The sequence below is a fragment of the Fundulus heteroclitus genome, chromosome 16 (genome assembly GCF_011125445.2).
Source record: "Fundulus heteroclitus isolate FHET01 chromosome 16, MU-UCD_Fhet_4.1, whole genome shotgun sequence".
NCBI classification, from domain to species: Eukaryota; Metazoa; Chordata; class Actinopteri; order Cyprinodontiformes; family Fundulidae; genus Fundulus; species Fundulus heteroclitus.
The window spans coordinates 22,323,952-22,351,656 of record NC_046376.1 but is presented as its reverse complement, the minus strand read 5'-3'; the positions used below and the strand labels follow the sequence as shown (position 1 = coordinate 22,351,656).

The 27,705-nt window shown below is 40.5% G+C and overlaps 3 protein-coding genes across 3 annotated transcripts; 2 read left to right on the top strand and 1 right to left on the bottom strand.

The window, feature by feature from the left end:
* Nucleotides 1-229: 229 nt before the first annotated feature.
* On the top strand, nt 230-4,404 carry LOC105932991 (60S ribosomal protein L3-like). The gene is given in 8 exon segments (XM_012872348.3): nt 230-293; nt 409-544; nt 999-1,131; nt 1,182-1,323; nt 1,325-1,367; nt 1,746-1,847; nt 3,975-4,214; nt 4,345-4,404. Coding segments are annotated over 7 exon segments (765 nt in total). The 5' UTR covers nt 230-293; nt 409-499.
* LOC105933046 (testis-expressed protein 2) lies at nt 4,312-23,254 on the bottom strand. Its single transcript, XM_012872416.3, has 12 exons — nt 22,855-23,254; nt 16,017-17,303; nt 14,311-14,511; nt 12,776-13,055; nt 12,491-12,666; nt 10,037-10,237; nt 9,374-9,473; nt 6,401-6,533; nt 6,173-6,310; nt 5,393-5,602; nt 5,180-5,300; nt 4,312-5,084 (listed from the first exon to the last, which is right to left on the bottom strand). The coding sequence occupies exons 2-12, from the start codon at nt 17,217-17,219 to the stop codon at nt 4,938-4,940; spliced, it is 2,910 nt and encodes a 969-aa protein (XP_012727870.2). The 5' UTR covers nt 17,220-17,303; nt 22,855-23,254; the 3' UTR covers nt 4,312-4,937.
* Nucleotides 23,255-25,124: 1,870 nt separating this feature from the next.
* Nucleotides 25,125-27,237, top strand: LOC105933050 (methionine-R-sulfoxide reductase B1-A). The gene is made up of 4 exons (XM_012872419.3): nt 25,125-25,250; nt 26,177-26,319; nt 26,425-26,539; nt 26,783-27,237. The coding sequence occupies exons 1-4, from the start codon at nt 25,196-25,198 to the stop codon at nt 26,800-26,802; spliced, it is 333 nt and encodes a 110-aa protein (XP_012727873.1). The 5' UTR covers nt 25,125-25,195; the 3' UTR covers nt 26,803-27,237.
* The last annotated feature ends 468 nt before the right edge of the window (nt 27,238-27,705 follow it).

Genomic DNA, 27,705 nt, shown 5'->3' with positions numbered 1-27,705 from the left:
ACAGAGGATCTGCGAATAATTTAAACCTGTTTGTCCACTTCTTGTTTTTATAATTAACCGAATTTGCAGGTTGCATCAGAGGATACAGAATAGTTAGAATTGCACAGTTAAACAGTTAAATCATCATTAAAAGCCCAAAGCTACAGCATGTGTGCTGTTAATAAGTGTATCCAAACTGTGAGTTTGCGCGGTAAAAATCTTGTTTCTCTTTGTGTCTCTTTTACAGAGACATCAAAGCGAGAGGACATTCAAACGGTCCGGGGCTTGCGTGCTCTGAAAACCATCTTTGTCAGGTGAAGACTTTACAGAAAGTGGTGCAGGCATTGGGTGGCTTATCTCCTGCACCAACCTTTAATTGAGAGACCAGCAGTCTCATACATAACTACACTGAGGTTTTCTGTGTTTCAGGGGGAAGATCAAGAAGAAGGCTTTCACCAACTACAGCAGGAAGTGGCAGGATGAGGCCGGAAAGAAGCAGCTGGATAAGGATTTTAATCTGATGAAGAAGTACTGTTTGGTCATCGGGGTTGTTGTTCACTCTCAGGTGGGCTCAGTCCAGCTGTTCTTCGGTGCATTAGTGTAACGACAGCTATTGATCTCACCTCATTTGCCTCCACTTCAAAAGCAGCAATCAGAACACATGCAAAAGAGAAAAGCTTTTGAATCCTTGGCACTTTGGCTCGTAACCGCGGCGGTGAGCCCGAGGAGGGGAACTGTGAAGCACAGCTTCAAATATCAGTTTAAAAATATTTTTCTGTGTCAATCCTGACAGTTTATTTGAAGCTTTGAAAAGTTCTCAGATTGTAAAATTGCTTCACACATCCTTTTGTCGCACAGAGTTGCTAAAATCTTGAGATGTTTTTAAATAGGACTTTTTTCGACATGCTGAGAAATGAATCTTATTATAGCTGGTGGTAAGCAAGATGCCTTTCATCCTCAGAGACATTGTCCAAGACTTCAGAGCTCGTTTTGCTTGTGGTTCCTTTGTCTGTGTCCAGATGCGGCTGTTGCCCGTAAAGCAGAAGAAGGCTCACATCATGGAGGTGCAGCTGATGGGGGACACAGTCCCCCCATCCAAAGTGGACGGTGCCAAAAAGCACCTGGAAAAAGCTGTGCCAAGTTCTGCCAACTGTGCTGTAGGTTGCTGCACTAACAGGGCTGTCCATAATATGCAGAAAAAGACAGATTGCATCAGTGCTTCCTGGTATTGGGAGTGACGAGTCGCTGGCATGCAAAGAAGCTCCCGAGAAAAACCCACAAGGGGCTGAGAAAGGTGGCCTCCATTGGTGCCTGGCATCCCGCACGCGTAGCCTTCACCGTAGCTCGGGCAGAAAGGCTATCAGCACCGTACAGAGATCAACAAGAAGGTAACCTGATACTGGACCAGAGTCCTTTATTTCCATTTTCTCAAACGTATAAATATACAACCAAATAGGGTAACATTTAATTTGATGAAAACTTATCATCTCCTCTGATGTTTTTTCTGTTATCAGAGTCATTTTTTATTGTCCCTCTGCAGGGAAATTGGTTTTGCAGTGTAGCGCGACAGACAACGTTCATATACAACAACCACAACGCTATTAACCATACATAAATTGAGGAATAAAATATTATCATGAGAGCAGTTAGATCCTTCTCACCGTCCTGAGGGGAGAAGCCCAACTCCACTGGGAGTGGGTGATCAGGGCAGGCACATTATTCAAGACATCAGACAGAGAGAGCTGCTGTATGCCAGTTATTTTCAGGTGTTTCGTATCGGCTGAGGTGTTCACATCCAGGATGGAAGGGTGGTGCAAAACAATACCTCCTTTAACTATAGCCTGAGCCAGAAAACCATCACTCCAATGGTATTCTCTCACTGCTCATAATAAAACCCCCATTTAAAGCACACTCCACATTTATTGGCATCCCTGGTAAAGATGAAAAATAATTTAAAATAAATAGTTGTCAGTTAAATTGTGGAATCTTAAATTGTAAAAATTGCTGCTTTTCTCTATTAGTGAGCTTTGGAGATTTTGATTAACCTTCCCCGTCATCCTTGCCAGTCAGCAGCAATACACAGTACCTTGCAAAAAAAATATTATATTCATATACTTATATTTAACATTTTGTAAGTTTTGTTTCATTACAACCAAAAACTTGGGATCTTAAATAATAGGCCAACACATAGCTAGAAATAATCAGGAAATGAAGGAAAAAGAATCCATGGTCTTGTTCAGAAATAAAAATCTGGAAGGTGTGGCATGCATTTGTGTTCATAGCCCTTTAATCTGATGCCCCTAAATTAAAAATGGTGCAACTAACTGCCCTTAGAAGTAAATTAACTATAAAACTAACACTGTACATCACCGTGAATGGTGATAGCGTTATGATGTGGGGTTGCTTCTCTTTATTGGTGAGAAGACAGATGGTAGGAAATTCAAGACAATCCAGGAGGAAAACCTGTTCAAGGCAGAGAAAGACTCCAGCGGGGCAACCACCACTAAACATGCAGCCAGAGGTCCAGTACTGTGGTTTACATCAAATCCTCTTTGTGTTTTAATGCCACATTCATATGGAGGGTTAAAGGGGACAATACTAAATAAATAAATAAAACATGAAATAAATAATGTGCCATGAAACGTCATAGCACATAAAGAAGTTGTTTTGTCTTACCCAGTGTGAGTGCAGCCAATCAGGTGTCAGAATCTCCTTAGTCCCGCCCCTTAAATTTGATGGGTGAAGGTGACAGTTTAAATTATTTCTTGATTGGTCTGCTGTGTAACACCATGAAATAAATAAATACACAGTGAAATAATTAAATGTATATTCAAATATATTTATTTAGCAAATATGACATTTAATTATTTAATGTCATAATTTAAAGGGCATATTTCATAATTTAATGGTGCATTTAAGTGTTTAATGACATTAAATAAAGAAACTGCACATTTAATTATTCAATGGAACATTTAATGGTACATTTATGTATTTCATTTTACATTTTATTATTCTATTTTACATTTCGTTATTTCATGGCACATTATTTATTTCATGATACATTTAATGATACATTTAATTATTTAATGGGACATTTAATGGTGAATTTATTTATTTCACTCTACATTTCATTATTTCATTTTAAATTTTATTATTTCCTGGTACATTTATTTATTTCATTGTATAATTACATTTATTTATTTCATTATATATGAATTTATTTAATATTGTCCCCTTTAACCCTCCATAGCGCTATTCGCCTCATATGCAGTTGTTTCAAAGTCTTTGATTATTTATAAAAAAAATTCACTAGTGTTTTTGTAGCCATTGTTTTTACAGGATGATCAACACCTTCCTTACTGGGACTTAAATGGCCCGCTCTCTTATCATCTCATGTTGGAAAAGCGGCTAAGTGGGCCTCTTTATTATGCCATATTTGTAGCTCAGCAAAACAGGAAGCCATGTGTTACTGAGTAAGGTTCCTTGACATAAAAAACAAACTTTAAACAATGCAAAGTAGAAATTAAATATTGCACCTATTCATTTATGGAGTCACTGGGGATGCCATTTGGGATTTTTTTCCCCCTGACTTAATAAATCTTACAGCCTGGATTCCTTTTAAAAATTTCTGTGTGAGAAAATGATTCTGTAATCAAAGATTCATTTATTTTAAGGCTTTTTTTTAACTAATTTTTACCAGAGATACCAACATATGTGGGGGTGATGTATAAGTCAACGAACCCTTAATGGTTTTGGTATGTGGTCACGTATTGTTTCTACGTGACATGATACTTATCAAAAAAATTGTATTTAGTTTTTTCTAACATATCTGATGCTTTATTGATCATACGAAAAATAACAAAACTGTATATGGCTTTTGTTATAGATGTAAAGGTTCTTGAGGTTATCTTCTGCATAAAATATAACGTTTCCTGAGCCATCCTGATGAAAATATTGTCCTCCATTGTCTTCTTTTCTGGATTTTATCTCATTAGAGAGGTGTTCCCCACTATGGTAAAGTAACTAATGATTTTGTCGTGGTGAAAGGTTACATTGTGAGCGCTAATAAATGTGTCCTAACCCTCAGAAAGGTAAGAAAAGTCAATTTCACACAAAACCTAGTACGCTAAAGTTGGAATTACGCTTTAAGTTCATCGACACTTAAGTTCATCGACACCGTTTCCAAATTCGGCCACGGGCGCTTTCAATCGGCCCAAGAGAAAAGAGCCTTTACGGTGAGGGGAAGACGACTTGTATTCAAGCTCAAATCCAACACTCACAAAGCAACAACTGTATAAATCACATAATATATTTAGCGGTCTGAAGTTGTTGTTTTTTCAACTATAACCTCTGCTATATTCATAGGGGCCCCAGAAAAAAGATCCTCTAAAGACAATGCTGCAAACTCTGCCAGAGGAGGCCTGAAAGAAAGGCTGATATTCCTGCAGCATAATACATTTATTTCACTTTTTCAGAATGTGGTCTTTTTAAACTAGCTTTTTTTTTTTTTTAAGAATAGGAACTGGAATAGATGTCTGTTTTTCTATTAGCTGTGATGTCTGCAAATTAAACTTTAATAAAGGAACACCTTTTGAAATTTCAAGTAAGTTTCATTTCTAGAAGAAAAGTAAAATGAATGACATGCAAAGTGGATGGACGGACGGGGGGATGGAGACTTTTTTTTTTGTCTTGTGCAGTTCCAGTTTGCATCACTTTAAAAAGACATTCATTAGCTAATGTAATATCAGTCATTAAACTCTCTGTAGGTGGCACTTATCCTGGCTTTGACGGTCCCAACGTCACAGTTTGAGTTCAGCATGGCTTCCTTTGCTACTACAAGTTCAATTAGGGTGACCGCCAATCTGTCGCCCCCTAACACCACAAGGTTTCATCTCGATAGATGCATGACATCTCGTTTTCTTCAACATAATATTTGCTCTGCAGCCAAAGGGGTTGCACTATTCTGACAGGTATTCCTGAGACTCCATGGAAGACTGGTGGGAAGACGAAATCACAGAGGAATGGCAGGACGCAGGCGGGTTTTCCAGGCCAGATGTCATCAGGGGCAGATATAAATCATCCATGTTGGGCATGACGAATATTTTCTGTTCAGATCCAGAAGGGAGCGACATTCATTGGATTAGTGAAGAGATGGCTGAATTATCTCAAGGCAACACAGACGGTGAGTTGACGGACTGACCTGGAACTCACACTGCAGTTTTCTCTCGATCCACTCTGTCACGTGAGTGAAGGTGACTTCCCTCTCTCCAAGCATGGGGCGCACATGGAGGTCTAACCTGGGAGGCACCCGGAAACTGTACCTGGGACCAGACAAATGTTAGCAAAGACAACGACAGAAGGAAATAATGAGCAATTCTTAAAAAGGAAGAGAAGGCTAGGAAGGTAAAAGTACCATATCCTATCAGTAGGAGGAGGCGGGATGTTGATGGTCAGCGTTCCGGAAAGCTCCAGGACCTCCACACTCAGCATCAGGGGCATGTTGGAGACCTCTGCTATTTTCTTCTTGATGTACTCATTTTCTGTTGCCTTTTGGAAGTATTTGGATTTGGTTATCTTGTCCACAAATCTCAGGATTTTCCTGCCCGTGCTACCACCTGTGTGCCTGTAATGGATCAAAACGACACACACAGGTGTAAACACAAACCCATATCTGGTATGTCGTTCATCTAGGTCAGGGGTCTGCAACCAGTGGCTCTGGAGCCACAAGCTCTTAATAACTTTGGCAACAAATTATATATTTATTATGGTATTTAGATGTAATAATGATAATAAATGCAGGTTTAAGCAGTTTTTTCTTGGAATAATTGCTTTTAATTTTCACAACAGAATGATGCTAAAAGTGCCAGTAATATTTAATTTTAAATCAATATTTTTTTTTATTATGTCGAAAATTATGATTTTTTTTACATCATTATCCAAATATCAACATCCCGTCCATCCTCTTTTTTTAAACCTCAAAATATACATAAAAGGGCGTTTAACGATGACAACATATTTCCTACAGTAGAACTTTATCAAAAAATATAACTTGTCTTTTTTCGAAAGGCCGGGCAACATTTGCGGCTCTGAACCAGTTTAATTCAAGTTGCCTGTAGGCAAAATGGCTCTTTAGACTGTAAAGGTTGCAGGCCCCTGATCTAGGATTTTATTTATGATTAAAGCAGAAATTTACCCATCAGCTGCTCCTGGAGAACTTCGGTCACCCAGTGGACTCTGTGGATCGGATGGGGGTAATTCCTCTTCATCAGAAGACCCAGCACTGGAGGACTCTTCATCACTATCTACCAATATACACAGCCTCGGCTTGGAGCTGAAAAGCACAGCCGTGTGGGTTACTGTGAACCCTGAGCTCTGAACTTCTTTCTTTTATGAACCCAAATATGTTTCATGTAAAATTCACCCCATTTGCAGGTTCTCCGGAATGTTGTGTGGTTCATCCTCTCCCTCTTTGCCGAGCTTACACAGGTTCATCTTGGTCTCCAGGGTCATCTGTAGGCAGCCTGTGTACATTAACTCCAGGTCCAGCCACAAACCTGGGGATAAAACAGGCGGAGGAAGTTAAGCAGCAGGGATACTGACAAACAGTGCTCTTAATGAAGTTTGATCTAAGCCACAAGGTTGTTTTGGAGCATGAGCCAAAAGCTCTTCTTGATCTAAACCGGATTGAGAGATGCTAGATCAGTAGCGCTTAGATGTGACATGTCATGGATGGTAAAGCTGGATTAAGATCCTCTCCTAATTGCTAATCACTTCGCTAAATGAGAGTAAGAGGTCGCGGTCCTTTTTGGTACACAACAAATAAGATTATGACCTGAACCAAATTAATGAACTGGTGTTCCTTGCTACATTGAAAAATGAATAAATAAATAAATGGTATCTGGATGATTTTTGTGAAATAATATAATTTGTATGTATTAGTCTGTGGTTTTAGAGTTATAACTATCACACTATAAACAGATAAAGTACCTGTGGCTTCTGTCCATGAAATAAATACCAAACTATAATATTTATCCACTCATAATAAACTGTATGTTGAGAAAATCTATTACCACGATTCCTAAACTCTGGTACAGGTGCCACAGGTGGTATTCGGGCTGTCTTTAGCGATACTCAGAAGACATTTTGCAATTACCCATCCATCTATCCATTGTTGACACCTACTTATCTTGCAGGTTTGAAGGGAAAGTCAGGGTACACCTTGGCGAGGTCGCCTGTCCATCACAGGGCAGTAAAGAGACATGTGGGACAAACAGCTATGCACACACTAACTAAAAAGACCAAGTACGTACTGTTTTACAACCACTCTAATGACAACAGTTCGTATTTACTTAGAGGGTACTTGTGATAAACTTAAACAAGCACAGCTCTGATTGAACAAAAACTTTATTAATAGATCACAATGTGTCCCGACGAGGCTCACTTGTCACTTAAAATTACCTTCTGAGAAACTTTTAAGCATGTATTAAATATGATTTTCATTAAACCTACATTTTTCTTAAATAAAATTTCTTTTCTATTTGTTTGTCCTGTCTCCATCCATCCATCCATATATATATATATATATATATATATATATATATATATATATATATATATATATATATATATATATATATATATATATATATATATATATATATATATATATATATATGTGTTAATATGAAATTAACATGGGAGACGCCCTCAGTTTCCCTTTTGTGGCTTTCTAGATCACTAGACCTAGAAACCCTGTTCCTTCTTTCTAATGAACTTATCCATATCGTCTCACTGTCTCCTCAGCCGTACTTAAGCTTCTCTTTTTCTGCCACACTCTGCCAGATAGCCAGTTGTCTGCCAAGTTTTCCAAGTTTGGGTTAATCAGTCTCACTAACAAGCAGATGCTGTGTTTGTTTCCCTGTCTGTTCTGTACTTTCAGTTGCTGGTAAAGTTGTGGCTTGACTCCAGGCCCTTGTTTTGCATATTATTATTTTTTTCAGAGGCACTAAAAATAAATAACCCCCAGGTGGAAATACAAGACAATGTACCTTTCAAGTAAGGATAATGCGTGTTGCTCTTCCTTCAGGAAATTAATACAATACAACATCTACTGACTTATATTTAAATTAAATAAAAAAACAAAACAAAAAATTTCTATGTACTATGTACAGTAAGCTGGAAGGTGATGGATATATAAAAAAAAGCTCACTGTTGTAGAACTGCAGCAAATACTGGCACCTCAGCGTCACCACGTCCTTATAGCATCAATCAAATTGAAGTTTTTTTGTGCACATTAATCAGATATGCCACTGATTTTGGACGTTGGTTTGAGAACACAAAATTATTGTTGTGTGTTTTCCTATCTAACCCACATAATAGGGCTCTGTCACAATGAAAATTGATTATTGTAAATGTTTCTTCACTACTTGGATTGACTTTATTTACATAATAGAGGGTAATCGTCATGTCATTGCTGTAAAATAAGCCAAACTCAATTTCAACAGATTCAGTTGAATAAGTGTCATATAAACTCAGTTTAACTAAAATGTTACACAGTGTGGAGTGATTTTTCCTCAGTTTCAGCAAGAGCTACACTATATATTGAATGACTATTGCCATTGCAACATCAACATGTGCAAAGTTGCAATTGCAAAGGACTGCTTGGAAACAGTATTTGCCTTAAATTTTGGCTTACCAGTTTATTTATCTACTTGAATGGAGTATCAACATCCTTTATTCCCACAACTAATATCATTCCTAGTGACCGAAATCAGACAAATCAATTAGAGCAGCGCCTGCACTAAGAAGACTGAAAAGGAAAAACTAGAGTTAGAACAATGTCCATTAATCCTAACCAATATCTGTGTAGCAATATGCACTGCAAAAAGGGAACTAAAATTAAGTAAATTAGTGCAGGTAAATAAGATTATTTGCCAATGGAAAGAGTATTTTTACCCCTAAAATAAGATAATTAGATATCCTGCACTTGAAATAAGTTGATGGAGATGAGTTATTCCCATTTTAAGTGCAAAAATCTTATTTTATTGGCAGGTTATCTGATTTAGCTGCTCAAATAAAATACAAATACACTCATTTTAAGGAAAAATACGTATTTTTAGTTCTGTTTTTGCAGTGTGTAACAATAAGATTGTAACGCCATGTGTTCTCTTAGAAATTTTAAGCTTTGTTTTAGCTTGGAACAAAGCTTATTAGTCTGATCTTGCATCATTTTGGAGCCTGTGTTGAGCTTTTTTTCACTCAGGCTGATGCTGGAGGAAAAACTAAATCCGAATGCTGCACTTAAAAACTCGAGCAACCAACAAAACAAAGCACAGCAAACCGGGGTAGTAACATATGTCGAATGTTTCCTGTGTTGGTATAAAGCATACTGCACCTCTGCGGTCCAGCGTGGGCTTTGATGTGGTTAGGACCTGAGGAAGGCAGCTTCCCATGTCCAAGTCAGCCAGCGTCAACTCGTTCATGAAGTAAGGCAACTGTATAAAGCAGGAGGAGAATTGCATCTTTAAACATGGTGTGCTAGTGTCAAAGAGGAAAAAACTCACAGATGTAGGTATCTGCCGCTTCCCCGAACCAAAGAGCAGGAAAAGATTGCTGTAGTGTGGATGAATGAGTCTGCATGCAGGAGACTTAGGGAGGGTGTTAGTGAAAAAAATAGAGTGAATGAGTAATGGCTGATGCAGCGTCATCATTCCTCTTCTGTGGCATCGCACCCGCCTTGGGACACCAGGAAGAGCGCATTATCATCAACGCTTTCTCTCTCATCTAAACAAAAAGAGCTGAAGAGTATAAGCGACTGTTGTAAAGGGTTATTAGCTTGTGCGAAAACAAACCCATACAAGAAAGCCACGCTATTTGTTGCTGAACCTTTAATGCTTTTGCTGCTAACACGATGATAAAAAAAAAAATAGTTGAGCATCTTATTTCAACTTCAAATAAGTCAAATCTGGTAATCCTCGAACAGTTGATGTCCGTTGACCGGTCGATGGACAACACATTTAAAACCAGCTGCCACAAACATCAAACCAGCCAGCTTCACCTTGATCTTGCTGAGTTTCTTCTGGATTTTGTGAGCCACCTGATTGGCCCAGTATTTCTCTCGGAGAAAGTCCCAGAAAATCCTCCCCACCAGGGAATTTATCCAGGCGTGCTGGCCATCTGGGGAGCATCCACCCGATTCAGTTGCTTCCCCGGAGTCCCCTCCAGCTTCGCCCCCAGAAACACGGTCTTCGGTGGAGACCTGCAAAGAGTAGCAAGAAAATGATTCCTATAAAGGGGAAAGAAAGCTCAATCTCTACTCTACTCTACTCTACTCTACTCTACTCTACTCTACTCTACTCTACTCTACTCTACGCAGACTCTAATGTATTTCATTGGGATTTTATGTGAGAAACCAACACAAATTAGCACATAATTGAGGTCCACTTTGTTGTGATAACCTGAATAAAATTAAATAAGAATGAACCTGGATAAAACCAAATTAGTTAATAGATTCCGATGTAATCCATAGGAAGGTCTCGGAGCATCATCTTATGAAATGGTTCTAGGCTTACCAAGATGTGGCCGACCACCTAAACTCAACGTCCGGGCAGGGAGAGTGTTTAATTGGAGAAGCAGCCAAGAGGCCCATGTTAACTACGGGTGAGCGTTAGAGATCCACAGCTCAGCTGGGAAAAACTGTCTCTTACTTGTGCGTCCTGCAAATCTGGCCTTTATCTAGGAGTGGACGGAAGAAAGCCACCGTTGAACAAAACGTTTGTCACATGGAGGGGCACGGTTGTGAGAGTGGTAAGAATGGTAGTAGGCCTGCAACACACAGCACCCCTGGAGCAGCAGATGACAGGTGGACCTGGCTCCAAAAGGTCACAGCAGACCCAGGCACACAGAAACAATGTTAGCATGGGGAGAAATTAAGTGTAGGGGTTCCTTAGTTCTGGAGGCTTGTGCACAGACCCTGTCTTCCACCGCCCCAGCAGAGTCATTGCTGAGTAAGTGCCTTAAGCCAGCGTCTCGAACTGATAACGCTCTAGTCCGCTGGACTCCACAGAGTGTCCCTCGAACCCCAGTGACCAGGAAGGTGAAATATCCTCCACCTCAAAAGACCAATCCATGGCAAAAATCACCAGATGGTGCCTGTGTCCCTCTGTGTTTCAGCATGTCACTTTCCCTTGTCCCGACCACTGCCGCTTGCTTAACCCACGCTACTCATCCCTACACTTAGCCGTGTTTCGTGGAACCACCTACTTGATGGCATCTTTCAAAACATGTCTGGGGGCGGGGTTATGCCTTTACATCAGGGTGAGTTACATTTTAAAGGGACAGTGTGTGACTTCTACTAGCAAAAAAATCCAGTATTGCTTTTATAAATACATATTCTGGCAAAGTCTAATAACATATCAAAAATGAAAGTGTTCTCCACTTAGAATTAATAGTATATAAACTCATAGGACCTTGGTGCACCCACTGGGAGACGCAATGTTGCGTCACTATTTCTGATTTCAGAAGCTGAAAGGAGCCAAACTTGTCAGCCTTACACCTTTTCCCTATCTGTCTCCTATATTAAGACCTGCTGTCGATGGAGGGGGAGTAGAAAACAAACAAAGACGACTGCAGATCATTTTATTTGCCGTTTTCTGTTGAAATGGAGGACTACCCGAGCTCTTTATCAGCGAGAGGGAAGATAAAGTAACCAAGAAAAGAAAAATAAGTAATAACTGGGAGAAAACAAGAGGCTTTATTGGCTATTATTACGAGGTGGAAATAATTCACGAGGGAGCGGGGATTTAACACAGATGAAGAGGTTGCAGGCTTTCTGCTGGACAGGTAAGTTAATTCAGTATAACAGTGAGGTTTATGTTGGCTTTATGTTAGAGACAGGGCAGCGTAGCCCCAAAAATCACTCTCTCCTCCCAGGAGGGACAGCTCGTTTGTTCGTCTCCCACACCCGGAGTATGTGTGGGGAGGAGAGATATCAGCCGGCCCGTTCACTGTAGTGCAACAGCAGAAGCGGGTCTTTTTTACTCGTGTTTATAGTTGCTTATATTAGTCCCCAAAAAGGCGACTACACGTTCAGAAATTAGCCCAAAAAACCACAACTCACAGAATTTACAAGCAAGTTTAGAAAAGCAAAACAAGCAAACCTGGCAACAGTGCCAAAAACCATTTCACACAATAACGGTAGCTATTAGCTATTAGCAGTAGCTTGGTACCAAATACATGAGGACAAGTTTACATTGTCACATTTATGATACTCCACGGCTTCTGTCATAGTTATTCCGCGCTTAACAGCAAGGTCGTTTGTAATTCATTTAGCGCACAACTAGATGGTGCACCAGAGTGAAAATCTTACACACTGGGTTATCATCAACGTAGTACATCAAAGACTGCGGTTGTGGTGACAGAATGTGAAAAGGTTTATGCAGTGTGAATATTTTGCAGGACACTAGACGTGTAAATTTGGAGCTAAAGCAAAATACAAAAGTAGTTTGCGAACCTTTATGCCAGCTGAGGGGCTTCCTTTGTCACTGCAGACGGGGGTAGGGCTGCATCTGTCTGAGCCAATCAGCTGCATCATGTAGTTGCTGTACTCCAACATAGTTCTTGTTTTAGCCGACAAGTCGGGCGTCTCTTCTGTGCTTTCCTTAACAGCCTCCCCTCCACTCTGTGCTTCTGGACAACAGGAAGAAGATGACAGCAGAGTGATAAAACCACGATTGTCTGCATGCACTGTTGGCAAAAAGAAGATAAAGTGCTTGCCAGCTAAACACGTCCCAATTACCTTCGATTTCCTCTGAGTTCAATTCGCTTTGGCCTGCGGCCTTCGAGGCCAATAGAAGGTGCTGAAACCACTCCTCTTTCTCTCTTCCCGTGCGGCCGAACAGATACAGCGTGGCAGGGGACCGATGGCTGGGGACGGTGGATTTCTCTGCTATTTCACCCTCCTCCTGCCCCTCCAATAGGCTCTTCTCCCCCAGCTCCCCCTCAGACACAGTGATGCAGATGGGGTACTTCTTGTTCCAAACCCTCTTACGAGCCAAACCAGGGGGGACCAGAGACACCTGCAGGGGGAAAACATTTGCATCAGGCACCGACAAATAAGAGTCATTTCCATTTAATTTTGATTCCTCTAAACCAGGGGTGTCAAACTCATTTTGGTTTAGGGGCCCGCATACAGCTTAATCTGATCTCAAGAGGGCCACACGAGTAAACTCATTGCAAGATTAAATAGAACTAATAAAAGTGGACTTGTTGTTGATTTTTATATTAAATGAATTTCACTTTTACACAATATATTATGAATAACCTCAGCGTTTTTGAAGAAAAGTATGTGCAATTTCAACAATACTTTTACTCAGTTAAACATTTACTTGTGCATTATGCATAAGAACTGATCACAGTCATTATACAATGTTGAAAAACATTTATTCACATTTTTTGGAACTTAAAAACACTGTCCTGCATGACAAAAATACATCAAATAGATAAAAATTAAGAAATTATTTAAAATCAATTTTCCACTTCTGAAGCTCAGTGCTACCATCTGCTGATTAAAACACAGCGCCCCTCGTGGACAATATAGAAACTGCAGATTTTCAATTAAAGGAAGTACATGTTTTTTTCAATAATTGTTTTATCATTCTCTTCCTTTTATCTCCTCTTTCTTTCACCTTTTCTTTTTTTCTTCTTGTTCTTCTTTTCCTCTCCTACTTTCCCATTGTAGTGTCCATATCATTTGACATATTTCCCGCATGAATCATAATAAAACTATTCACATTCATAAATCAAGCAGAGCACTATGGCAGAAGCCGTACTGCTCCACTTGTGAAAGTCAAATCTGACGAGCTCCTTTTGGCATTAAGACAACAATTCTTATTGCCACATTGCCAGATGGGACACTGAAAAAAAATTAATTAAATTGTTTTTTTTTTTTTTGAATAATGATAATGCATTTAGCCACCGGGCTGGACTAAATTGTTCGGCTGGCCGGAACCGGCCCGCGGGCCGTATGTTTGACACCCCTGCTCTAAACCTTTCTATGCATGTTAAAATGACGATATGCAAAATGTTCCTTCTGTCACTGTGCTGAAAGGTTTTGGAGGCTCTGCTGAGCAGACAGGTCAAGCTTATTCAGTGTTTCATCACCCGGTCCTGTAGGTCTGTCACCTCCGTGTTGGGTGACAAAGCGGGTGCCGACAGGTCAGTGTGAGAAGTTCAGTTCACAGGTCACCTCTGCTTTCTAGCTGACTCCACACTGCGGTCCGTGCCCTGCTGTACTGAGGGGAATAGGTTAGATTCACGAGGTAAAACATTCACCTCACTGTTAGCCAGCTGGTAAGTACGGCTGTTCAGAAACACGGCCTCGCGGTGTGGCTCATCGAACGCTGCCCACCGGGGGACGTTGCCACGGGGGGTTGCCAAGTGCAGCCGGCTGCCGTCCAGCGTCACATAGACCGAGTGCATTGCAGAAGGGTGGAAGGTGTCAGGATCGTAACCGTGCGCCTCATTCATCCAGCCCTGAAAGTAAACAAGCATGCCTCTAAATTTAAAACAATACACAATAATACAAGCAATAAAGAAGCAGTGAGATGGCGTTAATGCCACAGCGATGGTGCAAAATGTAACAGTACAGCTCAGCAGGAGGGGAAACCTGAGAGCGAGCAGAATGCATCCATCTCACTTCAAAGTGGATGTATAATGTCGCTTTGTTTTCCTCAATAACTCCGCAGTCATCGTGATCCTCTGCGTACTGCTGAACCTGCAGGCGGCTCGTTGGACAGAAATAACTTGAAAAATAATCTATAAAGGGCTGCTTGTGCTTTACAGCGTCGTCCATAAATACTGTTGTGCCGACCTTCACTCTTGCAAACGTCATAATGTCGCTCCAGGCTGGTTTTCATGCAGCCAAATTGTTGGTGTGCAAAAAAAAAAAAAAAAAAAGAGACGCTTTGAGAGGATAACGCACAGAGATAACAGAATATGTAGCCAAAGTAATGCCTTCTTAGAGGCTGTGCATGACTTGATGTGGCGCTAAAGTCAGAGGCTTGACTGAAACAATATTAGGATAGAAATCTTTTACAATTATTCATATTTTACACTTGACGTTATAAGCTTTTCTGCTTACAAAATGAAAGTCATTATTCATTTACTGCGTTTCACAATAATGCAGCAAAATGGCACATGCTGACTTTTTATCCACAATAACCATGGATTATCGATTTGATTTTTTTTAGATTAGATTAGATCTTTATTATCATTATCACATGAACAACAAAATTAAGTCCCATCTGTCAGTGTTAATATAACAAAATAAATAAATAAAAAATTATAACAATATTATTAGTGTGATGTCCATTTCTTTTCTTCCTGTAATCTATTATGAGCTATTTTGTCTTTGAGGTATTAAGGAGCAGATTGTTATCCACAATAACCCTGGATTATCCAGTGGCTGAGAGAAATGGGCCTATATAACATTTATACCCCTGGACACAGAACGTCATGGATTACTAGTTAGACGTTTTTTGGCAATCTCACCCACTGAAAAAAGTAAAGCATTAAGAAAGAAATGCTTTAATTATGTTAATTTTAAAGAAATTATCAGGGTTTGCCAAAACTTTTAAATAATCCTAACCAGGGTTGTTTGATCCACGAATGTACTAAAATTAAAAGATGGATTTTACTAAATCTTTCAGCGAGATGATGTTACTGCAATAAAAGATTGATTAATTTTAAGACTTTTTTTTTTACACACCTGAACCAGAAGAGTCAATGCATGCATTTAGGACTGTATTTGTTGTTATATTCGTTGCATTTGATTTGCCGTCGTGGGATCCCTGCTGCAAGACCTGAAACTCCTAACTGAACAGCTTTTGAAGAGGTTCAATGGACATTTGTTGCTGCTTTTTATTGCTTTAAGTGTTCATAATCTTATTTGACATACCTTAACTTGTATAAATAAAAACAAATCAAAATAAATACATGTGAAAAAGAAGTACCACCATTTAATCAAAGTCAGGTATTACCTCAATGATTCCGGTACCCATGAGCTCCCCATCCAGCGGATCCACTTTGATGGATCTGGACCTGCTTCGAGACCCCTCTTTGCTGCGGGAATGCCGCGGGGCAAACACGAAGACCACCACCAAGCCCAATATAAAGCCGCATGCGATCCCCATGGACAGACCGGTTAAGTACGGAGGCAGCGGGAGGACAAAGAGGCCGTAAGCCAGTAGACCTACGGGGATGAGCCAGTAAAAAGGCAACGACGATCCTGAAAAAGAGACTTGAGGCGCGGGGTCCATTTTATGACGTCTGCCGGTGGATCCGTTCTGAAGCTCCACCACTTGGATCACATCCCCATAAGAGCAGATTTCCAGACGCTTGTCTCTGCTTTGGTTGTTTTGGTCTGGGAAGACTGAAGATTGCATCGATGAATCCTTTTGGAGTCTTCTGAGCGGGTCGTCACACACAGCTCTGTGCTCATTGTCTGTTCTCTTTCTACACCTGAGGTCTGAGTCTTCACTGCTCCTGTCCCGCTCACAGCCGCCCTGGGAGGATGGCGAGTCTCCTGTACCAGACCCCCTAACCTGCTTGGGGCTTCCAGAGTTCTCGTCCCCCATGATCTTACTCAGCATGCTTAGCGGATCGTGCATGGCCTCTGAAAACTTCCTCCTGGTGTCCTCCAGCTCAGCAATCAGGGAACTGCCTCTGGGTTCAGCGGGAGACATGCTGCCGGTGGACGGAGGAGACACCCAGTCGTCGTTTTCGCTCAGCGCCCCTGCTGTAGGCCCATATTCTGGCATCTTTGGGTGAGTAACCTGCTTCCAGGGATGCAGATGCAGCTTGGAGTCTGACTTTGAGAGGTTGTTGTCAGGCTCACCTCGGCGGGAGATCTCTGTACTGAGCGACTTGACCAGGCTGAGGAGGGGCTTGCCTCTCAGGGCGCTGCTGTCCTTCGGCTTCAGGTCCGTGGAGGACGATTTGACCAAGCCAGTCGAGACGAGGAGGTCTGCGGATAACGCTGACAGATCGGACAGAGAGCCTGGGGATGACGGAGAGTGAGGCAGGTAGAGAGGCTGAGTTCTGTGGCTTTGGTTCAGGTCTAGATTCATACTTAGACTGAGTTCACGTTGACAGCCCAGGGTTTGTGGTCGCTCTTTTGAAAAGACGACAGAGGGACCCTCGTCCAGGTGGTCGAGGCTGAAGATAAGTTTGCTGTCCTCCATGATGGATTCAAACCAGAAGCTAAGGTCATGCACTTGAAGCTGTATGTTTAGCTGCTCATAATCGGTGGATTGTTGAGATTTACCCTGCAAAGGGAGGAGAGAAGCACAACATGTTATACTGTAGCTAATGTTTCAGCTTTAAGAAATCTGCAAGACAGCAAATGTACCTTTGCTTTTAACCTCACTGCCCTTGTTTTTAACCCCCTCGGCAACTTTTCTTTAATTTTAAATGATTTCTCTGCAGGCATGCAGGGATCCAGATATAAGTGGACACTTCACACTGGGGAGTGATTACATAAGCAGTCTCATCATGACTCAGGTAACCAAGTACTCCAATAGGCTCCAGCGACCCAGGATAGTGACGGGCGGGTCGTTGACTTGCATCCGACTTCGAATGCAGCATCGCTCCAACAGCAGGTTTCTCAAGTGCGAGTCGTTTTCAGAAAAAACATCAACTAGGATCAACACTTTACTTTGTGACGAACGTTAAAAAAACTGGCTTTTAGCACACTATCGACCTTATAGCTTAGGGCTGGATGATAATTCAATAACAATATATAGAGATCTATAGACGTATATCGATGATAGATAAAAAAAAATCAGTAAAAAGTTTAATAGAATAACACTTTTCCTTCCTTTTGCATTCTAGCCATGCAGGTTAATATTACAGTCATTACATCCACCCAACCAATCACAAGCTTAGACCCAGGGACCAAGCTCCGCCCTCTTTAGAGAGTTCAGAGAGCATGTGTTCTTTTTTTTTTTTTTTTTTTTTTAAACTTGCAGTTTTGGTAAAAAAGTTGGTTGAATAAAGGGTTGAGTTTGAATTCAGTGTTTGTGTTCTTTATCTCAAAATATGTCGCTAAGTAACAACATAAAACGGCCAGGGCCGCACTTAAAATATATGTTTTGAATTTATTGATAATTATCGATATCGATCAATATGATTTCTATTTTATTGATATGCTGCTTTTCTATATCGTCCAGCCCTATTACAGCTTTGAAAGCATATAGATCCTGCCCTTACGAACACGTTGGTCTATAGAGCCTTTTAAAAGTTTATTTACACTGCACAGCTGTCATGGTTTACACAGTTCTGGGTTTTTGTATGTGTCTGTTTAATTACATTCTGTCTGCTTTTCCTTTGTTGCTCTCTCTCTCTCTCTCTCTCTCTCTCTCTCTCTCCTCAGTTTCTCTCCCAGCTCCTTCTCCACACCTGTGCTTAATTTACCAATCTTCCCCTGCCTTTGTTCCTGTTCCTCTCCTCACAGTATTTAAGCTCCTCTAGTTTTTCCACTCACTGCTGGTTTCTCTGCTCTGAACTCTGCTTAGCACTGGTCATTTGCTCTGTTTCCTGTGCTACTCCTGAGCCCACTACTGCAAACATTTTAAATAATCAATATTTTTTGGAAATTGTGCAACAGAGGCATCGCTCCAATACGTCATAATGGGAATTCATTAACAACTTGCATAACTTGCTGTAGGTTCTCACAATATGTCACCACTTCATGAACGCAACCAGAACATCAATTTGAGCACAAACCCGCTGGGCTTTTTGTTTTCAATCTAATTAACCAAAAGTGCCACTCTGCCGACGGTTAAGCTGCTGCCGCCGCAGCCCGTCCTCCATTAGCGTAATCAATTTCAGCTCAGGAGTCAATTTGGAAGAAGTTCGTGCTGACATAGGGAGCAAAACCTTGAATATCTTTACTGCTGAGTGGAGTCAGCAGAGGCCTGGCAGCTTTCCAAAGAGGACTCGGAGCTAGTTTCTGCTCAGATAAGAGGAGAGACAGGGAAAAACTCATACCTGAACATCAATGATAAGTTTTATTTTTTATGAAACAGGATATATAATATAAGAAATTATTTTCTGTGTTTTAAAGCAGCGGTTCCCAGTCTTTTCAGATAACAGCGGAGGAGACTCATGACCCAGAATAACCATGACAGACTGCTTTTATCTGCAGTTGAAACCATATATTTACTCTGTACAGAGATTAACATAAGATTTATTTCTCACTATCAATAAATTACATTGTGATTGAAAAGTTCATTTATTTCAGTAAGCCAAGTGACAAAATGCATCTGCATGAAGGCACAGTGATAAATGATAACCAGTTAAAGAGTTAAGACACTAATTTGGTGCAAAGTTGACTTGAAATGTTACTGAAGTTTGTGGAAAATATACACTAAAACATATAAATTCATGACACACAGACTGCTGTTTTCAAGCCTTTATTTCTGTTAACTATGGTGATTTCCCCCTAAAGCTAATGAAAACGCCCCATTTGGGATTAGAATGTTACATAGGACAAATAAAAAAATTGGCCAAATGGGAAAACGTCTAATACATGATTAAAGGACGTTACTTTCAAATGGTATTTTTAATCTGACAAACGGGCCAGATCAGAACACTTATTCTAATTTAATGAATATGACCGTAAACTGGGAAAGACTGTGATTAACACAGCTGTGGATGTGTCGCAAGGAAACACCTTAAAAACACTGCTTCTGTGTGTGATACATAAAAAGGAAAAACAAATCAGCCAGGATATCAGGAAGAGAAGAGTGCAGCACCACATTTATGGTTCCTTATTGGGTGCAATTTCCAGATGTCTGAAGGTATAAACGCCACTGACTACCTAGCCATCATAGCGTTCAGGAAGGAGACAGGTTCTGTGTCCCAGAAATGAACGCATTTGATGTAAAATGTACACATCAATCCCAAGGCGAGAGCAGTAGCGTATGTGAAGATGCTGGCTGAAGCTCGTTGGAAAGTGTCATTATGCTCAGGGAAATGATTGCTGTACCAAAATGGTCTGGAAGGCCACTAAGAGAGGAAAAGCCGCAGTTGGTGTAAGCGCTCAAAGGACAACAACCTTAAATCAAGGTGACATCTCATCTTCCTGTCTGACAAAACTAAAGCTGAAGTGGCGATAAGGACCACTGTTAAAATTTTAAAGGTTTTTAAACCCAAGGGTCCATCCTGGGTCCCCTCCTATTCAATATCTACATGCTCCCTCTAGCTCAGATCATAAAAAACAACATCAGCTACCATAACTATGCAGACGACACACAGCTCTACATCACCATGTCACCAGGTGACTATGAACTAGTTCAGGCACTGAGTAAATGCTTAGAAGAAATCAATGCATGGATGTGCCAAAATGTTCTTCAATTGAATTAAAACAAAACTGAAGTAATAATCTTTGGACCAATAGAGGAAAGATCAAAAGTTAGCACACAGCTTCAGTCGCTTCAGCTAGAAACCACTAATCAGGCCTGAAATCTGGGTGTAGTGATGGACTCAGACCTGAACCTCCAAAAGCATCTAAAGACAGTTACAAGGTCGGCCTTCTATCACCTGAAGAACATTTCCAGGATTAAAGGACTGATGTCTCAGCAGGATCTTGAAAAACTAATCCATGCATTTATTTTTAGTCGAATTGATTACTGCAACGGTGTTTTCACAGGTCTGCCTAAAAAGTGGATCAGACAGCTGCAGCTGATCCAGAACGCTGCTGCCCGCGTCCTCACTAAGACTAAGAAAGTAGAGAACATCACCCCAGTTCTAAAGTCCTTACACTGGCTCCCTGTATCTCAGATAATAGACTTTAAAATACTTCTGTTAGTCTATAAATCTCTAAATGGCTTAGCACCTAAATACATCACAGACTTGTTATCAGTGTATCAACCCTCCAGACCACTAAGGTCTTCTGGCTCCAGCCTGCTCTGCATACCTAGAACCCGAACTAAACAAGGAGAAGCAGCATTTAGTTCCTATGCTCCACTTATCTGGAACAAACTTCCAGAAAACTGTAAAAGCGTGGAAACTCTGAGTTCTTTTAAATCATGATTAAAAACACATTTGTTTAGGATTACCTTTGATTGTTCTAGTTAAACTGTTTTACTGAAACATCATTAGTTCCGCTTTGTAGTCCAACTGTTTTTAATGTTTGCTTTTAGTTTCTATTTTTCCATGTTCTATGACCTACTTGCTGTTATTCTGTTTTTTCCTTTTTTTTCTTCCTATATTTTAATCATGTAAAGCACTTTGCATTGTCTCTGCACTGAAATGTGCTATCTGAGAACACCGTCGCATGTGTGAAGTTTGATGGTGGGAGTATTATGTTGTCTGGATGCTCCAGGAGGGGCTGATGCACTTCAAAGAATAGATCAACATCATAATCAAAGGCAATTATGTGAAAATACTGAAGCAACATCTCTAAACATTGGTCACGAAGTTAATGCTCAGGCACAGACACGTTTTCCAGTTAGACAATGTTACGGCGAGCAGCTACAGAGTGTGTGTGACAGGGCTCTGAGCTCCATATATGTTATCTTTTGTATAAAACATGTATGATGATTGCCTTCTCTTTGAAATATCGTGTGCACATTGGTGTATGCGGTGGGCTGAACAGAGAGGGGCTCCGTGGTACAAACAAACCCTCAGCTCTCAATAACTTTTCAAGAAAAAGAAGGAGTCTGGTGATCGGATTCTCACAATAACAGTAAATTTAAAAAAAGTAAACAAACAAGCAATGCAACAAACAACCCTCAACAGCAATGACCCAACGCATGTGGCCAAATTATTCACTAAGCACATTAAGGTCAACAAAGTCAATGTTTTGAAGTGGCTACAAAGCTCTGATCTGAGTGGACAGAGTTGAAAGGTTGTACCTGACTCAGTTACACCAGATCTGTGGAGAGGAACGAGCCAAAAAGCTTGTGGAAAGAAATTCAAAAACATTTGACTCAAGTCATACAGTTTAAAAGGCTATTTTAACGAAGACAAAGGAAATGTGAGCAGGCATTTCTTTTTTAAAGTTTGCAAAACATCTGTTCTAAATGTCTCTGTTTACTTGCTTATTGTCAGACAGTGAGACAATAAATATGTTTACCAAAAACTGGATGTTTAGGCTACAAACACTGTTCATACAGGGTTGTGTAAACCTAGGGTGACTGAAAACTGTTTTGCTCAAGGTATGAATGATAGTGGCAATCTAGGTGTAATAACCTGTTTTTATTTTTTATTTTGATATCTGGTAATAAAATCTGATGTGATGGTGAGCACATTTGCAGACTGGTTAGCCTACTGCTGCAGTGCTGACTGTGCGGACTATAATATTTTCACACGCCCTGGTCTGCCTAATTCAGTGCTGATTGGTAATAATTTTAACTGAGGTAAAATGTTGATAAAACCAGCGAAAATTAAATAAAAATTAAATAAACCTTACACTCAATCTGAAATCAGTATTTTGAACACTCAGTCTATCCCATATAAGGAGTTAAAATTGGATAAAATAAAAATAATTAAATATAATAAAGTGGAATACTGGTTCTTGTATGCCAGAGATGATCAGAGGTGCCTCTAGGATGACATATAATGATAGCAGATTTTTTTTAAAAAAGGCAGAACATTTATTCCCAGACCTTTAGGCTCTATGTTATCCAAGCAGCATCTGCCTCTGGTGTCTGCAACATCATTTTAGATCAAATAACTTGTATAGCTTGCCTCACGGGCATCCTCTCCAGATAAATTGTTCTGACTGCACTTATATAAAAAAAAGTGTACTGCTTTAAATATAGTAAAACACTTGCTCATTCGCACTCAGCGTTAACAGTAGGTCCTACTCACCTGACCGCGGCGCGTTGGCCTTGTTTATTCCGTGGCGAGGCGCTCATGGTTAAGCGCAGCAGCGTGCATGAAGCGCGGGCTGCAGTGTTCAGTCCGCCTGCTGCTGCAGAGCGCAGCGTGCTGCTGCTGCCGCACACCGGTAGTATCCATCCATGTGTGTGGCAGAAAATACTCACACAACTTTACTGCCCCTGCAGCTCTTCCTCGTCACTAAAAAAAATAAAATAAATAATATCGGAAACTTCATTACAAACGCATCCAGCCCGCTGCAGTTTAGACGTCGCTGCTCGTTGCATGAAGCGTCAACCCAGTTCAGCTCCATCATAATGTCATTCCGGGGAATCCTGACCGCAGAGGGGACTATTTAATCCAGATTAGATGGGTTCGGCGACTCCTCCTCCTCCTCCTCCTCCTCCTTCTCCTCCTCCTCTTCGCTGCATGCTTCAGCGTCAAAACACGGACTGAGTTCAACTGTACCGACACCGCAGTTCTGTGCGCATACTTATGTAAGCGCACGACCTGGACAATCCAGGCCAGGTCGCGCAAAATCGTTGCAAACATAAGACCGCTGCAGTCAGACATTCGTCCCCGACTAAACTGCTTTAACACGACAATCAGAAAGCCCCGAGAAATCCGTCTGGCTTCACTTTCTATTTTGAACTGCTTTACATAAATTTTTTTATTTTAGGATTTGTTCCAAATGCATTTCATGGTTGTGGCCGCATGGAGGTAATTTTTTTTTGCATCTCTCCATGTTATGTAAATGACATTTAAATGTTAATCCCATTTTCAAAAATGGGAACCCCCCCCCCCAAACAAACAAACAAACAAACAAACAAAAAACGGATACTGCAGCAAACGGTTACAGTTAAACTAAAACTATATAATCATATGGCTTTATATGTTAATTTTTTAGAAGGCTGCTTCTGACTGAAAATATCATCTTTAAAAAGGCAATAAACATTGTGAAACGGACTTTAGTGTATGCTTTATGTATACATTTTAGTCATTGTAGAGTGTTTTTAAGTATACCCATCTCATGTTTCCACCAGTAACGACTCCCAAGAAATAGCAATCATGATCATTTTTTTTCTGGGTAATACACTATATACGACTACACTTTATTTATAAATAAAAGGAAAGGACCATCACCTGTTTTAGGATTAATGACTAATGTTAAAAAAATATGGAGGAGGATTGAAAACTGAATTAAAATTAAAGCGAAATTATATATATGACCCAGTACATAAACCGATACAACAATTCAGTAAACACATAAATAAGTGATTTTTATGCACATTTTATAATTGAATTAACCTTCACCCCCTCCCATCTAATCATTTCCAACACGGGCTGCAAAGTGGTGCTGCTATCTTGCAGCGAGAAGGTCCTGGATTCGACTCCACCCTGGGTCTTTCTGCATGGAGTTTGCATGTTCTCCCTGCATGCGTGGGTTTTCTCCGGGTACTCCAGCTTCCTCCTACAGTCCAAAAGACATGACTGTCAGGTTTGTCCTGTTTGTCTCTGTGTTGGCCTGCGAAAGACTGGCGACCTGTGTCCACGGTGTACCCCGCTTCTCGCCCAGTGACAGCTGGAGATAGGTACCAGCACCCCTCGCGACCTAAGCATTTGATTTTAAGTTAACTGTTTAAAAAATAATGTTATTCTTTTAATTATGATGCATTCATGTCTGTTTCTCCCAACAAGCTGTTCTATTTCTATGTATTCCTTTTACAATTTTCCATCTTTTTTTTACATTTCCTTATGCCTTTCTGCCTCATTATGGAAATAAGGTGGGCTGTCCTAAGTGGGTCAGCTCCTCTGCTATTGGTCAGTCTATAGTGCACGCCAGCGCCATAGAGATTGAAATTTAGCTGATTTTTAGCTCTATGGCTCTGGTGCACGCCTACGCTTCCTCCGTTTAGCAGCCAAGGGGAAAGGAACTGCACATTGATCAGAGCTTTTCTTTTGAATAAATGAATGTGCTGGCAATGTATATATAGAGGAAAAAAAGGGCAATTCAATTATAAAACATGTGGTAAAGTAAATAAAATGTATATTTTGAACAATTACATTTTTATTAATATGTAATTATTTATCATGTTTTTAGATTAACTGTTATATTTTAAGCGTATTGCTGTATATTATTGAGACATTTATATATTTCTGCCTTTATTTTTAATTCTCACCATAAAAATAACCGAAGGACGTGCCAAAACTTCACACAAAGATTTTATTGTGAAATTCGGGGAAGGAAAAAAAACAAACAGGAAGTGACGTTGTCTCGTTGCGTTTTGTTTCGGTGCGGCACAGAAACAAGGGATTAAGTTCACGGGCAGCGATGTCGTTTTGCTCCTTTTTCGGCGGAGAGGTCTTTAAAGACCACTTTAAACCAGGTATCTTCTTCTTCGTTACTCTTACGTCTTGTCACGTCGTCGCATTCTCCTGCCGGTGTCCGCTGCTGGTCGGCCAGTAGTTATGTCACTGCTTGCGTCACACGCGCTATGTAACTTTTAAAGCGCGTGCAACGTTAAACACTGGTGTGTGTCCGGGATATATAGAAACATAAAGTTGTCTTTCTGCTTGGGGTGCAGTATTACTCCAGCTGTAGACGCAGGTCGTCTTTTAGCAGTCGGAAGTTTTGTAACCAGTGTTTTGGTTACACAATAACTCACACAGGACTAGATAATTATTATGGATTAGTTCTGCCAGGGGAGACATTTTGTTTCTTCTTAAAAACATAATAAAATAAAGTAAAACTTATAAGGTAAATGTGTCCCACTGGCAGGAGAAACATGGAAAGAGCTGGCACATAACACCTGCAAGGCTGTTGGTGTGTCTCTATCGGCTTTGCATTTAGATATAATTTTTTTTGCCCTTTGTTCTTTGCTTTATAGCTCAAGCTCAGAAAGATTGACTGGAGGATGTGCTGACAGCATATTTGTCAGCAATACTCCATTGGATTTGGATCAGGCTTTGACTAGGCCGGTCTCTGGCTTTCATTCTGCCTGAAGTCAAAACTCCGTCCCAGTCTCAAGTCTTTTGCAGGTTCTGTGTTTAAGCTCCACCCATTTTCCCATCAGCTATGACGAGGAACCGCCCACATGTTAAGACTTTTGTGGCCTTCTTGATTTGGAGTGCATGACTAGCATTTTGTCTTATGATCAGATTCTCCCTCCTGCAGTACTTCACGGTCGTCTATCACGTAGAATGCCATTAAAAAGACGCAAAGCCTTTGTGAAACAGTGGAAAGGCGCGTGAATGTGATACAGTGAAACCTCGGCTTCGGTTTGCCTAAAATCGTTTATCCGTTTCCTCACAGGGATTTACGTTTGCTCCAAGTGTGACCATGAGCTGTTCTCCAGCCGCTCCAAGTACGAGCACTCGTCCCCCTGGCCGGCCTTCACAGAGACGGTCCATGAAAACAGCGTGTCCAAATATAAGGAGAGGCCCGGGGCTTATAAGGTGCCTTCAGAACAGGCTTTTGGCTTATTAACTGAATACTGCAAAATCTCTAATTTCTCCTAAAAAAATGTTGTTTTAATACTATTTTGTGTCATGTTATTCCAGGTAAAGTGTGGGAAGTGTGGAAACGGCCTGGGGCATGAATTTGTGAATGACGGTCCGGCCAAGGGGGTTTCTCGCTTCTGAATATTCAGCAGCTCACTGAAGTTCGTCCCTAAAGGTATGTGTATATATATGTATGTATGTATATATATATATATATATATATATATATATATATATATATATATATATATATATATATATATATATATATATATATATTGGATGAGTCTCTTTTCCATTAGCAACTTATAACAAACAGACTTAGTGTAGCAACACAGTGTGCATCTTTCTAATTGTCTTCAAACTACAAGGTAAAAATCATTTGTTGAATGAATGAAATTTTTATCCCCATCCCCAGATAAGGTCGATGGACAATAAAGTGAGCGGCGAGGGAGTGCCGAAGGATTAGGAGCTTCTCTGTGCTGCAGAAGGTGCGGGCAGCGAATGAAGGGTTCTGGGTCAAAGTCCTCTCAGGGAGCCCCAGGACTCTGATGAATGACGGCCTCACTGGAAAAGCGAGGACACAGAGCAGCAGTGGAAACCCTTCAGCTATGCAATTTATCACAGATCGAGCTACTAGATTCAGCGCACAAGTCACACCCTGATACGAACACGGGCTGTTTATATCAGTTCGGCGCTTTTTATCAGCCTGTCGGAAAGAAACGGGAGAAGTCCTTTCTAGGGATTAACCGATATTTTTGAACAACGTACGACATACACGTAAAATTCCTTAGATTGTTCTATGAGATAAGTATTTTATGTAAATTTATGCACAATGATCGCTATGTTTTAAATAAAAGACAAATAAATGTGTTTGTTAATGCAGTTTGTGTGTTTTAAGTATAAAAAAATAAAAGGTGCTATACAAAACACCGCCACTAGGTGGAGGTAGTGATATTAAGCTGAAACGTTACACAACGGGGCCTCAGCTGTTGGTACTTGATCTGGACGCGCCGGCTTCTCCCAGTTTTAGCTGGGTCAGCCTCCCCAGAGAGTGACGTACGTTTGTAAGCTAAAGCATAACTAGTGAGGTTTAAGAAACTTGACATCTGAATGGAGGAAATGTCATACTGCTCCTTTTCTGGGGGAGAGGTTTATAGAGATAACTTCCAGCCAGGTGAGTGTCACAGGGCTGCTGTGCTGCAGCCCCTCAAACCTGTTCGTCTTATCCTTTAAAGCAGTTCTGAGCACTCAGTGGCAAAAACTCCATTTCTAATTATTCAAATTACTTAGTTATTTTCCAGAACAAAGAACAGCCTTTATTATAAAAAATGATATCCC